General features: G+C 36.7%; 1 protein-coding gene across 1 annotated transcript; it reads right to left on the reverse strand.

The window, feature by feature from the left end:
- Positions 1 to 323: 323 nt before the first annotated feature.
- Positions 324 to 13,755, reverse strand: LOC149411099 (uncharacterized). Its single transcript, XM_089647639.1, has 9 exons — positions 13,728 to 13,755; positions 8,777 to 8,976; positions 7,352 to 7,539; positions 5,916 to 6,138; positions 3,880 to 4,081; positions 2,781 to 2,943; positions 2,511 to 2,635; positions 1,910 to 2,056; positions 324 to 478 (listed from the first exon to the last, which is right to left on the reverse strand). Exons 1-9 carry the CDS (start codon positions 13,753 to 13,755, stop codon positions 324 to 326), a joined length of 1,431 nt encoding a protein of 476 aa, XP_089503765.1.
- Between the last annotated feature and the right edge of the window lie 43 nt (positions 13,756 to 13,798).

Below are 13,798 nucleotides of genomic sequence, written 5' to 3' on the forward strand. Positions count from 1 at the left end.
TGTCAAATAATCACCAATATTGTTCATTTAAGACTTTTATCTTATCAGCATTGGCTTTCGTGCAATATATTTTGACATGTGAACATAGAATTGCATATATAATACATCTATGCATGTAAGCACTTATGCATTAGAAGCGATTGTTGTCGATTTGAACTGTATAAAACATATCAAATAATCACCAATATTGTTCATTAAAGGCTTTTATCTTATCAGCGTTGGATTTCGTGCCAGGGCCCCTGGACGTAATATATTGAAAACAACAATACAATGTTTATAAAATGGAATAGTTGGTTTTGGACTAACCAAGTAATGGATGATGTTCAAGGTACCTGCGGCCGCAGCGTGTACAGGATGTTGATGTAGGTCTTATAGCCGGCGATGAGGGCCGTGTCCAGGTCGCAGTCATTGTACAGGTCCAGGCACGACCAGTCTAGCTTCCGGGCTCGCCCATCAAACATCTGCATCTTTAGTAGACCTGACACGGTTTAAAAACAGGGTTTCATATTTAAAATTCATTTATTCTGTAGCCACTGCTGGTCATAAACAAAAACACCTAACAGCTAAGAATGCAATAGCGTCACTAGCGGAAAACGTACCAGATACTGTTATTTAAATTATACATTCGCTACTCTCATCTTGGGCGGGCAATATGTTTTCAGCTACACCATGATTGTGTACTCATTGACACTAACTATCTAACAATCTAGAAGTATGCATAAAATTATATTAAAAGCCACTTATTACATATTTAACGAAACCAAGACAGTAATTGTATGTTTTTATTTGTCATCAACAGTAAATACAATTATGATGGGAATAGGTCCGCTCATTTTATAACTTTTGACAAAAGTCATCAATGATGTCTAAAACCTGAATGCAGTGTACAAATTCATTAAAGAGTGTATAACTGATTGTATCCGACTTCCACAATCATATCTGTGGCGATCGGAGATTAATCTAGATTGTCTTACTAAAAGTAAACAACACGACCTACCTGTCTACGAGTATCTACTTGCAAGTGAACTACCTACTCGCGACGTCTAGAGCTACCTACGACAATACGTTGCGAGTTGGTCTAGCACATTACGCGAACTCACTAGAAGGTTCTAGCCTGTTGCCTAGAAATAATAGCAGGGCCAACGAAAGTTCCAGTAGGACCCAGACTGACCGAGTTGTCTCCGTTTTACCTGCGATCTCGCTTATCTACTGATGTCGTCGGCCGGTCTGTATAAATAGGCCCGACGCAGCGAGCAGTCAGTCAGTCATTAGTCCGTCAACAATTTGCAAGTCTCGCGAGTGACAACCCACGTTGGACAACATTCCCGGCTCTGCACGGATTCAACCATCGACTCCATCGGGATATCATCATAGCGCCTTGGCCCCAGCCACCGTCCCTGGCCAGCGCTACACCAGATCACAGCGCCCTGGTTCCAGCGCATCTGACCAGCGCTACATCCGCGCACCCAGACCACGCTGCATCCTCCCTGGTCTACGCACCTCCCGTACAACCGCCTACAAGGTCTACCGCACCTTCGGCTTTCCTTTTGGCACTGGAGTATCCGAAGACCCACGTTCTTCGCCAGTTCCTGACCGTCAGCGAGTCCGGTCACCAGCAGGCGCGTCGACTCACTGACCCGCGCTTGACCAGCACATCATCGCCTGCATCCGAAATGTTCAACAGCGGTCCTGAGTCATCTCTCATCACGGCTACCTGACTCAATAAAACACTGTGACCTTCACGACCTCTTTCATTGTGCCTCCTCATCAGATCCCCAAATATCATTTCTTTAAAAATAATACACGGTATACAAAAAATGCATAAAGTTGAGAGCCGGAAGAACTATAAAGGAATTGTATTATTAGGTGCTTAGCGGTGAATAGGTTAAAAATGAGATTGGAGACTCACCGACAAAATCTCCCAGGGCTGGCACCTCCACAAAGTCATGTTCCTCCTCCGTATACCTCAAGGGTGATCTCGCCTGGTTTCCAAAGTACCTACTCAGGTGGCTCACCACCCTATCCTTACCTGCACTGCCTGCCTTATTGGTATTCTCTGGAAAATATATATATTGTTTTAAAGTTTACTATGTAGCATAGTTGTTTTCTCTCGAATGGTATAAAGAGAGAAGGTGGCACAGATAAATTGCTCGGAAACTGGAGTGTAGAAAGGTGGGATTCAGAAAATTGAAGTTAGGAGTTCAGAAATTGGAGTGAAATCTTGACTAAGTAGGTGCCCCAGTGGAAGCGACCCAGAGGCGAACCGAGGAAGAGGTGGATAGACTGTGTGGAAGAGGTCGGAGCAGGACGGAAGCCAATGGAGAGCATTTGTCAAGGAGAATAAATCCCACATTTGATTCCGAATGGTGGTCTGTCACCAAGAGTATTTTATACCCTGTAACAGGGTGTAACGTTGTTTTATACATTACAGTCAATTAGAAGATTTGGACTTGAATGATTTGCACAATATTAGTTATTTTGATTTTTTTAAATACATTTTTATACATTACCATCGACATAAACCGAGCGCAGGTTCCCAACTATGACGAACTTCTCTGCATTTTCTTTTTGCAATTTTTCATTTTCTAATATTTTTTTCTTTGCCTTAGTGTGAAATTTGCATTCCTTCGTAGACCTAAAGAGAAAAAAAAATTCTTAATCTTTCACTAACTGACACACAATGGTGCATTGTTGAAAATGGGGTAAATGTCTCCGATTGAGAAACTGGTTGTACTTTAAACTCTGTTTTTACCATTCAATTAGAATTAGCAGTTTTTTACCTGACAGGTCCTGTCAAACTGAAAATTTCGCCATTGTAATCGAGTTGCCTCCAAAACGGTGCTGTATATTCCGCAGAAAAACTTCTCTGTACGCCGTGGAAAGTTCTAAACAAAATATCCATATCGTCTGTGTCACTCAACAGCTTACGATCTATCCGTATATCTGCAAAAAAACATTATGTGATTTAACACAACATTTCTGTAACATATTTATAGTACGTACAGCCATAATCTTATCTATAAAGCCGAAAATCTGTTTGTGTGAATGTTTGTCTGTATGTTTCAGCCCGTATTGTAATTACTGTCATGAGCTGTGAAGCTTTGAGCTCCATAGTCCGGCCGTAGTGGTCGGGCGGTTCAGATCCTTGACCACGAATCAAATTTCACATCATTATTTCACTTTAATTAATACATACACAATAACAAATTGTAGTATTTTAGAGGAATGTTTCAGAGTACGGTCCTAGTGAAAGACCACCATTTGGCATGTTTGGTGACCAGAACTTAATAACCGGGTACTTCCAACCTCCCTCAACCCCATCTTCTCCCTTCCCCCTCTCTCTTACTTCAGCCTCATGATTAACCCCAATAATTGGTGATGCCATACTCCGACTGGTTCCAGACGGTTGGGACAAATTGGAACTTTTGTGCATATATTCATATAAGTTAAAAATAAATAAAATGTTGTAGATATATCTACAGTAAAATCCACTTTAACATTGTCACATAAGAATTTTTCATGCTTAACTCTTTGAGTGCCTAACTGCCGAGAAAAAATTGTACCTGTTGAACGCCACCGTGGCCAATGCGCACATTCGAAACATACTTTCTTTTCATGAGATTTTACATCTTATTAAATGTTCGTAGCTTACTAAAATTAATCCTATTCGATTTGTAATAAAATAAACAATAAAATCAGTTGTTTTTTTTTCATTTCGTAAAGAGCAGCTATTTTCAAATAAAGTTAGTTAATTCAGTGTCAGCACACGACGGAAGTTTTAGGTCACTAGAGCTCGACGTTCCAAAGGTTAAGTAGTTTGTTTTCGATTTTTTAAACACTGAAATGATCACACATTATAAGAGTCTCACTATAAGTTACCTTTCAATTGTGAAGGCCGAAGCGCGACAGCCAGCACCTTGCACTGGAAGTGGTCGTCTCGGTCGTCTGTGTCGATGCTGACGATGTTCGCCTTGCTTTGCAGCGCGAGGATCCGATGCGTCCGGGACTTCATCAGCTTCAACCCGCTGCTGTGACGGATCCTGTCTTTCTTCCTCGCCCAGAGGAAGTATAGAACTGAAACCTGAACAAAATAATATTATTCACTTACAGCCACTGTTGGCCATAGACAAACATTTACAATACATAAGTACCCCTAGCGCCACGTCGATCCTAGACCTGACTCCCTGTCGAGCGCCATGACCATAGGAGACAGGAGCTGGATGGACACGCTGGCAGGGGGGTGTATTTAACCGCTTGTCTTTTTGGGTGATATTTCTCCCAGCCTGACACACAAAAGTCATGCTATCTCATTTTGTAATACGGTGAGATGTATGATTTAACTCTTTGTACTCCATTGTCGACGCCACGACGACATAAGAAATATTCCAACAACTCCGATGGCGCCGCAACGGCAACATAAACAATGGGTATAAATTTTATTCTTTAAAAAATAAAAGGGTTATTTTACAGGTATACACATGATTCTATTCAGTTGTATACAGTACCCACTTACAATTGGTTGTGCTTTTTGCTCTGTTTTTCATACATAACAATAAGTACGCATTCATTTTATTTCAATATTTTTACGGGGTAATATATATTCTCACTCCAGGCTTAATGAAAAACTCCATATTTTAAGAAAAGGTCCCAAGTGGGACTGTGTGGTCTGCTCAAAAGGGGTAGTAAAAGGTGGCAGACGGGAAACCAGTGTTTATTGTGACACGTTTCCTAACAAGCCACGTATGCATTTAAGCAACTGCTTTCTAAAATACCACATGTTAAAAAATTATAAAGATTAAAATGTGCAACTTTTTCTTTTACAATCTTATATGATAATAAATATACAGGGTGTCCGGAAACTCGTAGTACAAGCGGGAAACTGGTGAATCTACATCACATTTGGAGTCGATTTTGTAGTATATTTTTTTTTTGATTTGAGCTTTCGTTATCGAGTAAATCGAGTTAGAAGTTGATTTTTTTTTTTGTTTTTTTTTTTTTTTTAATCAAATTCTTATAAATTATTACTGAAGATCAAAGTACCCAACTAATTAAAACTATTTGAAAGTAAAACAAATGAAGAAACTCGGATTTGAAGCATTATTTTGAAATCACCCTTCATTTAATCCGGTGTAATCATAAAATATTTCTGTTCTGCAGGGTTAAAATATCTGTTGTTCAACCCTAAACACCAGAAAAAACTTTAACCCTAAAATAGCCGAAAAATATTTTTTTTTGGTTTTTTTTTTTTTTTTGAAAATGCTCAAATCAAAAAACTTTATGTTTTTTTGGGTTCCCCATGTGGTGTAGATTCTCCAGTTTCCCGCTTGTACTACGAGTTTCCGGACACCGTGTATATTTCTTAACATGGCTATATAATTTTATTTACTGCCTTACCAAAAAACATTTTTTTCTAATTTTCTAAAAATATCGTAATTTTTCCTCATATTTTTACATTACACTCTATGGAGGAGCTGGTTTACCATATAAAAAATAATTTGGAGTACAAAGGGTTAAACAGTGTTAGAAAGAAAAAACATCACAATTAAAAGTTTTCACTAAACGCTCCCGACATATTTGAAGTCTCGGTTTGAAAATACTTTTTATATAAAACGGAAATTAAGTAAAGTGACAATTTTTAAAATGCCTTTGTCTAATTAAATATGTTTTTTAGTTTTGTATAAATTTGTAGTTACATGAGAAAAACCATTGGTAAGCGAATTTAAAAACTTTATCTATGTTTGCAGCCAAAATTGTAATATTTTTAATTGCATGTTGATTCGCTATACTGAAATCTGAAAGAGTCTTTCATCTGCTTTCAAAAATAGTATTTTATTTTGAAATGCAATTAAAAAACAGCGAATCTATTTGAAATTGAATGTCATTATTATTTAGTCAAGCCCGAGGGGTTCAGTTACCGTGTCGGACGGCACGCCGCACGAGTCAAGCACCAGTTCCTCCAGTGCCGCCCGGGCCGAGGGGATGAAGACGTACAGCTTGAGGTGCTGCCGCACGCTCATGCCGTCGAGCTCCCTCTCCAGCGCCACGGCCACCGGAGACAGGGGCTGGATGGACACGCCCGCGGGGGGGATGCGCCGGGTCAGGCTGTCTAGCTCCGTGAACCACTGCCATATCTCCCACCTGCAACCAACACTCATTTTGATTATTACTTGTTTGTGGCATCAAACTTCCAGGAAACTCCTCAATATTATTTATAAAAACATAATACCCTGCCATCTTGGGCGGTGAGAGCAGCTGTTGGAAGTGGAAAACACTAATACTGCCGTCATAAGCAAAAAGGCATCTAGGAATTCGAAGGAAAAAGTCACATTCTGATATACGAGACCTTTCATGTTTATAAACTTGGCCAAGTACATATTATAATAAAAAGGAATAATGTGAATTCTGCAAATTCCTAGTTGCCTTTTTGCTTATGATGGCAGAATAGCTGTAGGAAGGTAAAGATCACAGTACCCATACCCGGTACCCGTTCACAGTTGATGTTGTATTCATGAGAATGGGTTGTTTCTTCAACATGTTTTTGAGTAAGTCGGCTCGTATATCGAACAAGCTATTTGTTTTGTCATCCAGGCCTCTTCAAGACCGACATTAATAAATCCCTTCCTACAACCTCTGCTTTAACCTGCCTCACATCGCTGCCCAACCAGGTGGCGACATAGTTCTCCTGTCTCTACTGTGTACAGACAGAAGCGCTGTATGTGATAAAAAAAATAAATTAAAAGATACTTGGGAAGTAACGTTGTGAAAACTTTTAGCTTGTGACTTTGCACTTTTTGTGAATACCCTGGTAAACTTTCCTGAAAGAACTGGGCTATTATCAAAGGAATAATATGAGGAACAAAGAACCAATGGCACAAGTGTTTACAAGAGCTATGCAAACTATCCAAATCGTTAGTAAGTAAATGATTAAGTGTAGCGAAGTCTTGTTTTAACTCAACCGTTTTGCACCTCATCTGTCTGTAAATTTGTTTATCTGTTCCGTTTCCGGTTCAAGATGGTATACATTTTAGTGGTTCAGTAAAGATTATTTTTTCAAATGTGAAATCATCATGTTATTTGAACTTTTATATATTTTTTTTTCAATATTACGGTACCTACCTGCCTTAAGAAAGTTAGAAAAAAGAATTGTCATTAAGATAGTGACGTTTCTTTGAACAAATTGCATAATTACTTATTTGAAATTAAAAAAATATATTTAAAATAATAATACCTGATTATAAATAATTAGGTAGGTATTTAAGTACCAACTTACAAATCTTATGATTTCAGAGAAAAATTTTGGTTTTGATTTATTAAATATAAACATTATAGTTTGTAATAGTTGAGTCATTACCTTCCAAGAAATCCTCCGTATGGAAAACATTTATTCTGTTCAGTTTGGCTGACTACGTTCTGCTCATCATCCACAAAGATCTTCTTCAGCTTTTTCTCTGCATTCTCTGGAGGCGAAAATTCTGGTATACTGCAGTCCAGGCCAATGAAGCTCTCGTATTTCTTCAGAGTTCTCAAAGATCCCTTCTCCTATTTAGTTAAATTAAATAAAACAATCTATTAATCAATCGGGCGATTTTTAGCATATTATTTCAAGTGCCTCTAAAAACTGCATAAAGTCTCGTACTAAGAACCTCTTTTCGGTTTTAGTTTCAATGTCTAACCACTTGAGCGATTTTTGGCTTATTATGCCAAGTTTGCAAAAACGTTTTGAGCGATCCGTTGCCAAAATGTGCCAATTAATAGGATCTAAAAATATAAAATAAACAGTGAAATCTAGGCAGATTTATTGGCTTTAAAGCGCAATAAGCAGTTTCATTTTTTCAAGATTTTGAACAAACAAACATTTACATTTTAATTTATATAGCTATATATACGCACCGATCTCTTGAGTGGTTAACATCGTAGATATTAGACACTAGGGAGACGGTCCTGAACCATTATTAGTATAAATCCACGCGCACAAATGTGTAGCCAATATCGGTCACCATATTAAAAAAAAAATTGACGACTTTGTATTTGCCTAAACTTTGTAACTTAAACTTACTTTGTATAAACCCTCCAACTCTCAAACTCCCAAATAATCGAATAATTTTGAAAGATTTGTCAAAGTTTGTTATGTAAATATTTAGTGATGGTAACCTCTATACGTTAGCGTAATTAAATAATTTTTTTCGCATAAAGTGATATTTTTACAGTTTACAAGAAAAACAATCATGAAGCAACAAAAAAATTGTAAATCATCTATTTTGAAATCAAAATTTTAATAAACCTTATAAAACCTTTCACCTGCTTTCAAAAAAAATATTATTTTTTGAATGCGTTCAAAATCAGCAAATTTATTTAAAAATCAATGTCAATCGGGAATATTTTAAAGTCACTTGACGACAAAATCTCAAAATATCCGAGGGATTAAACAAAACAATACATAGTAGGTACATATATTATATATTTATGGCATGTTCCAGAGTGGCTTGAGTATCACCCTCGTGAAAGACCACCATTCAGAATTGAAACACCAGATCTGAATAGCTAGGTATTTCGCAATCTCCTTCCTATCCCCACTTTCTTCAACCCAATATATCCCAATCTCCTTCCTATCCCCACTTTCTTCAACCCAATATATCCCAATCTCCTTCCTATCCCCACTTTCTTCAACCCAATATATCCCAATTGGGGATTACATAGTCCCACTGATTACGGACAGTGCGGAGCAGTTTGGATACTTATGGGGTATAAAAAATAAATTTATATATTTAATTCATACAGCTACCAATATTTCTTCAATCTTGGTCTCTGAATCTAGTTTCTCGCTCTTGTTCTTGAAAATATTTCCAGATTTTCTTCCGGCAGACCCAGACCTGTCAGTGATTTTGTTCACTTCTTCCTTGGACAACTTCTGGTCCAAAACCAACACATCACAGCTAGGACCGAGCTTGTTCTTTAGCAGATGGGCAGCGAATGCTCCTGTAAATGAAAAATACCTTCACAATCATACATGCACACTGTATCCGATGTCTAGGGTGAACGAAACATGTATGCAGAGTAAATTAATTATGAATGTAAGCAAGTTCAAAGTTATGGAGTTTGAAAGAGAGTCGATGAGTGTTTCAGCAAGTGAGTGAGTTTGTGCATTTGAAAAGTATGTTCGAAAGACTGATAAAGACGTTGAAAGAAGGGCGACTCCAGGAAACTACATTGGTTTTGTCCATCCTAAGCGATGCACTGAGCCGCTCCTAATAGCAAATAAATAATGCGGTCAAAAGGGAAAAATAAATTAGTGTATGAAATTAACTTTGACTATTATTATATACTATTCTGTATTCAGGCCTTCACATCGAAGGCAACCTTTTAACCTTTCCCTTACTGTGCTAAAAAAATACACGCGTTCCGGTGCTGTGTAGTCAATACACATCTCTAAATAAGCGATTTAATGTCGGAAAAATATGAATATTCATAGCTAATCGATTATGTTTATTATATTGTATATCAAAATTGATAATAATTGTAATTTAATTGCTGAAAACATGAAAAAACCATCGGCAGATGCTAAAGAAATGTGCGAGGGGTCCACATCTAACGACGGTTCGTGGCCAACTGGCTAGCGGCTGGCGGCTGGCACAAACACAGCTGCGGTCGTAGGTATCGATGGTCTAAATCAAAAACTACAACTGCAGAAGTGTGGATGTCTCATGTTCCCGCATAGCGAATTAAAGCGGGACATCAATAGCATGTCATTTCCTTGCACACTCTTTGCGTATTAGTATCACGCGGTTGATTGTATTGGTGTATTTGTTCAAAAAAAATTTGAAAACTATGTAATATATTATTTTTTAATTCAGTGCATAAATCTATAACGAGGGAATACCTAAAATCTGAACCCAGAATTTATTATATTTATAGAGTTATTAAAGTTATTAGAAGCAATGTGTAGTAAATACACACCACAGATAAGGAAAGGTTAACGGCATTACTTAGTTTCCTATAATGGTTTTTATTTTGATGAGTAAAACCTCAAATTGTAATATTTAATCATTGAAGACAATATTAATGACTCTCAAATGAATGACGAGAAACAGAATGGCTTTGCTGAGAGCAAAGCCCCGGCCTAACCTAACCAAACTTTTTTTCTCTCTCCTGTAAAAATATTTGTGTTATCAATTAAAACATTACATGAATAATAATTGGTAGCCTTTCAGAGTAGCTGGACAGACATAACTTCTCAGGCAGAGATATCCCATTTATTTGGAAGCGGAAATACGCATAAATTTTTTGACTTTCTGACAGCATCTTAAATATAACCGTCAATATGCCATAGGCCAATTGAACTTAATTACTATAAAAGACAACTATGTACATTGGGGGAGGTGAAAAATACTTCATTTTAACAGCTACAAAATACAGTTAATTTGATGTCTCACCAGTTACTCTGAAAGTTTACCTAATAATGAAACAGAAGAAATCTTACCAGGAATTGTGTTTCCAAGAATTATAATGTCTGCAAAGTATTTTTCTGACATTCATAACAAAGAATTTACGTTCATAAATTATGACCTAAAATTTTACTGAATTTCTACTTTAATTTTGTGCATCGTCTTTTTCTTTTTTCTGTAGTTTTTAATTCTACATATTATTTTAAAAAATTTACCTAAATCATGCTTTTAAATATAATTTTGACAGATTTCACCCAAGACCGAAAGATACAATCATTTTTCATATGAATTGTTTTTTGAAGCAAGCCTATATTTGAATTTAGAACCAGTGAAAAAAAAACAATAAATTAGTTAGGTACCTACTTACCAAGTACAGTACTCGCTCAGTAATCTGCCATTTGATTATCCGACAACTAGCATAATCTGACTTTATTTGTACTAGTTGAAAGCACAAAACAAACTCTATATTATGTGTTTAGTAATTTTGCAATTATTGAAGTCTATATTATCAAATACCCTATAATATTAATAATACCTGCAACTTCTCACATTTCCCATACATTCTAATGGCAAGATGTTACACTAGCCCGTCTTAGCGGCATGAGTTGTGCGCCTTGGTTTTCTTTCATACATTCTAATGGATTTTATATGAAATATATTCTTTATTTTACGTTAATAAATTTTAGAAATCAATAAAAAAAAGGTAAACTACATACTGGTGTTTTAGCTCATAATGTATCATACTTCAAATGAGAATTCTTATTCGAAACATGGCGCATTCTTAATTCAAAGTAGGATTTAAATATGACCGAAGGAGATGTTGAAGGAGGGTCCCTTTAGCTCAGTCGGTAGAGCGGTGCCCCGGCAAGTCCTGGGTTCAAGTCCTAGATGTGACCGTATCCTTTTCAGTTTCAAATTTTCATTTAAGAATCGCTAGTATTGTCTTCAATAATTAAATAATTACTTATTATTAATTCAATTCAATTACCACAATTATACAAAATTCAAAATTTCAAAATACAAACCGGTGATTCACTACGTTTAGTATCACACATAAGCCCAGACAAGCTGTCACCGGCTGGCACAAACACGTCACTCTTAGCTCTTTTTATGTGAAAAAAACGCCTTCCTGTGCTTTTGAGATGTGCACCAATCATTCTCGAGCAAAAACCAAATCTGACGGAGTTTCTTTCCATTCAAATGCAATCATTCACAATGCTTTTCGAATAAAATAAAGTGAGACGACGAATGCAGAAACACATAAGAGCATGAAGGACAACTATACAATAGTACGTCGTACTCTACTGCTATTCTCGCTCGTTTGTTCGATAAGAATGAGGTTAAAAGCGGCTCACTGACGGGCAAGCATATGAGTCTGGCGTGATACAAAAATGCTCGTCGCTTGCCCGCTTTAAGCTCGCAGCTGGTGTCACGAGGAGGCAAGAGAAACGATGGACGTTCATAATAATATAGCTGTTTAACCAGTACACATTTTCTTTGAATGTCAATCTCATTCTAATGAGTTCCGTTCGTTTAGCTATACAGTGAAACCTCTATCTATTGGTTTTAAAGGGACCTATCGAAATAAACGATGAATGCGGGAAAACAATGAATGCGGGATTAAGAGGACAAAACACAAGGAGATACGATCCAGTAAAGATACCATCCTCCCAATCTGCATAACCGTTGGTAGATTAAAATTATAAGAAGAAAATAAGTTTTAGATGTAAATAAATGTATTTATTTAAAAAAAATACAAAGCTAAACAGAACCAAGTTTATTGCATTGTAAATACATAATCTTTCATGGACATTTGTTTTTTTACTGTTTTATTTCCGCAAGTCAACAGTATATTTTCAGCTTTACAAATGATATTCTTTTCGGCATCAGTTATTGAGTGTGCGTAGTAGAAAGTTTTCAATCTTTCAAAGAGGGTGCATGCTTCTAAAAATGAAGGTACAGGCAGCGGCTCCTCTTCATCAATATCGACCTCTTTTGTTGTCTCCGTCAATCTTGCGTCACACAAGCTTTCGATAGTTTTTATCCCACAAGTTGGGATATTGTCGTCGAAAGTAACAAAATTGTTAAAATTTGTCAAATTTGGTACCAAGAGATAAGAATTTTCTCCAGTTCGCTAAACTTTGATTCTTTACTGGTTTTTCTAGTTTTCGAAGATTTTCCGCACTTTTGAATTTGCTCCTGAATTTCGTTTTTTTTCAAGAAAATAGAATTTATCGTGGATGCCACGATTCCTAAACGCTTGGCTATATCGATGCGTTTTTCAGCGGGGTTTTTTTCCACCTCTTCGATAATTTTCCATATTTCTTGAAGAGTACGTACTTTTTTCAAGTTTAAAATCTCAAAAAGGATAACTGCAAACACTCCACTAAGTTCGGGTATCTAGCGACAACTGACGGCAACTAGCGACTGATGGCGGCGACAAACTGTTATTCTTTCTCTTTCTCTCTCAAAAGTTTCGCGCATCGTAACGAGTGCCGTCTGGCGCCGTTTAAACATAGACAAAAAATATCAAATACGCGACGTAATTCCTACGATGAATGCGGGAAAATGGTGGACATAGAAACGATCAATGCGATCTATTTTTGTATGAAATGAATTCGGACTAGAAGAATTAAATGATACATCCGGGAAAACGATTATTCGAGGAACGATAGATAGAGGTTTCACTGTATATGATGTTATTTGAAGCCATTTCATTCATTCATACAAATTCATTGTGGCTATTTTTTTCTCGTGCGTTTCATTATTCAACTTCAATCTAAAAAAATGAATGTGCCATATTTTGTGTTCGAATAGTATGAACATAATGCGTCTTTGTATTTATTTCAATGATTATAACTAATCTGTCAACGTTTTTTGGCATCCTGAAAAACAACTTCGAGTGTTTTTATTGTTTGTAATTATCACATTCGTAAACTACACACACATAACCTACTTTTTGGAACATTTTTATCAATATTGATCAAAATATAAATAAGGAAGTGCAAAACACCGCCATAAAGTTTAGTACTAAATAAATTCAATTAGCTGCCATTGAAACGAATGTCAACGTCAATATGCTACACTAGCGCCTCTAGTGACCAGAGTTGTGGATATTGCCACTATTTCACTGGAGTTGGACTTAGTATTAATATTATAGAGTATTTTATATTATGTACTCGTATGTCAAATTCAATAGTCCGCCGCATGCCTAGACTCGAGCGTCAAGCTTTGTACGCCGACGGGTTGGGTTATCTTACACACACAATCAGTTCCTATACTTACCGTCATCTAGCTTACTCCATCTGACCATTTTACCTGTTTTAATTTTGAGCACATTTTGTATGTGTGCAGTA

Source organism: Hesperophylax consimilis, chromosome 26, assembly GCF_061612785.1.
Source record: "Hesperophylax consimilis isolate HC1 chromosome 26, BYU_Hcon_1.0, whole genome shotgun sequence".
NCBI classification, from domain to species: domain Eukaryota; kingdom Metazoa; phylum Arthropoda; class Insecta; order Trichoptera; family Limnephilidae; genus Hesperophylax; species Hesperophylax consimilis.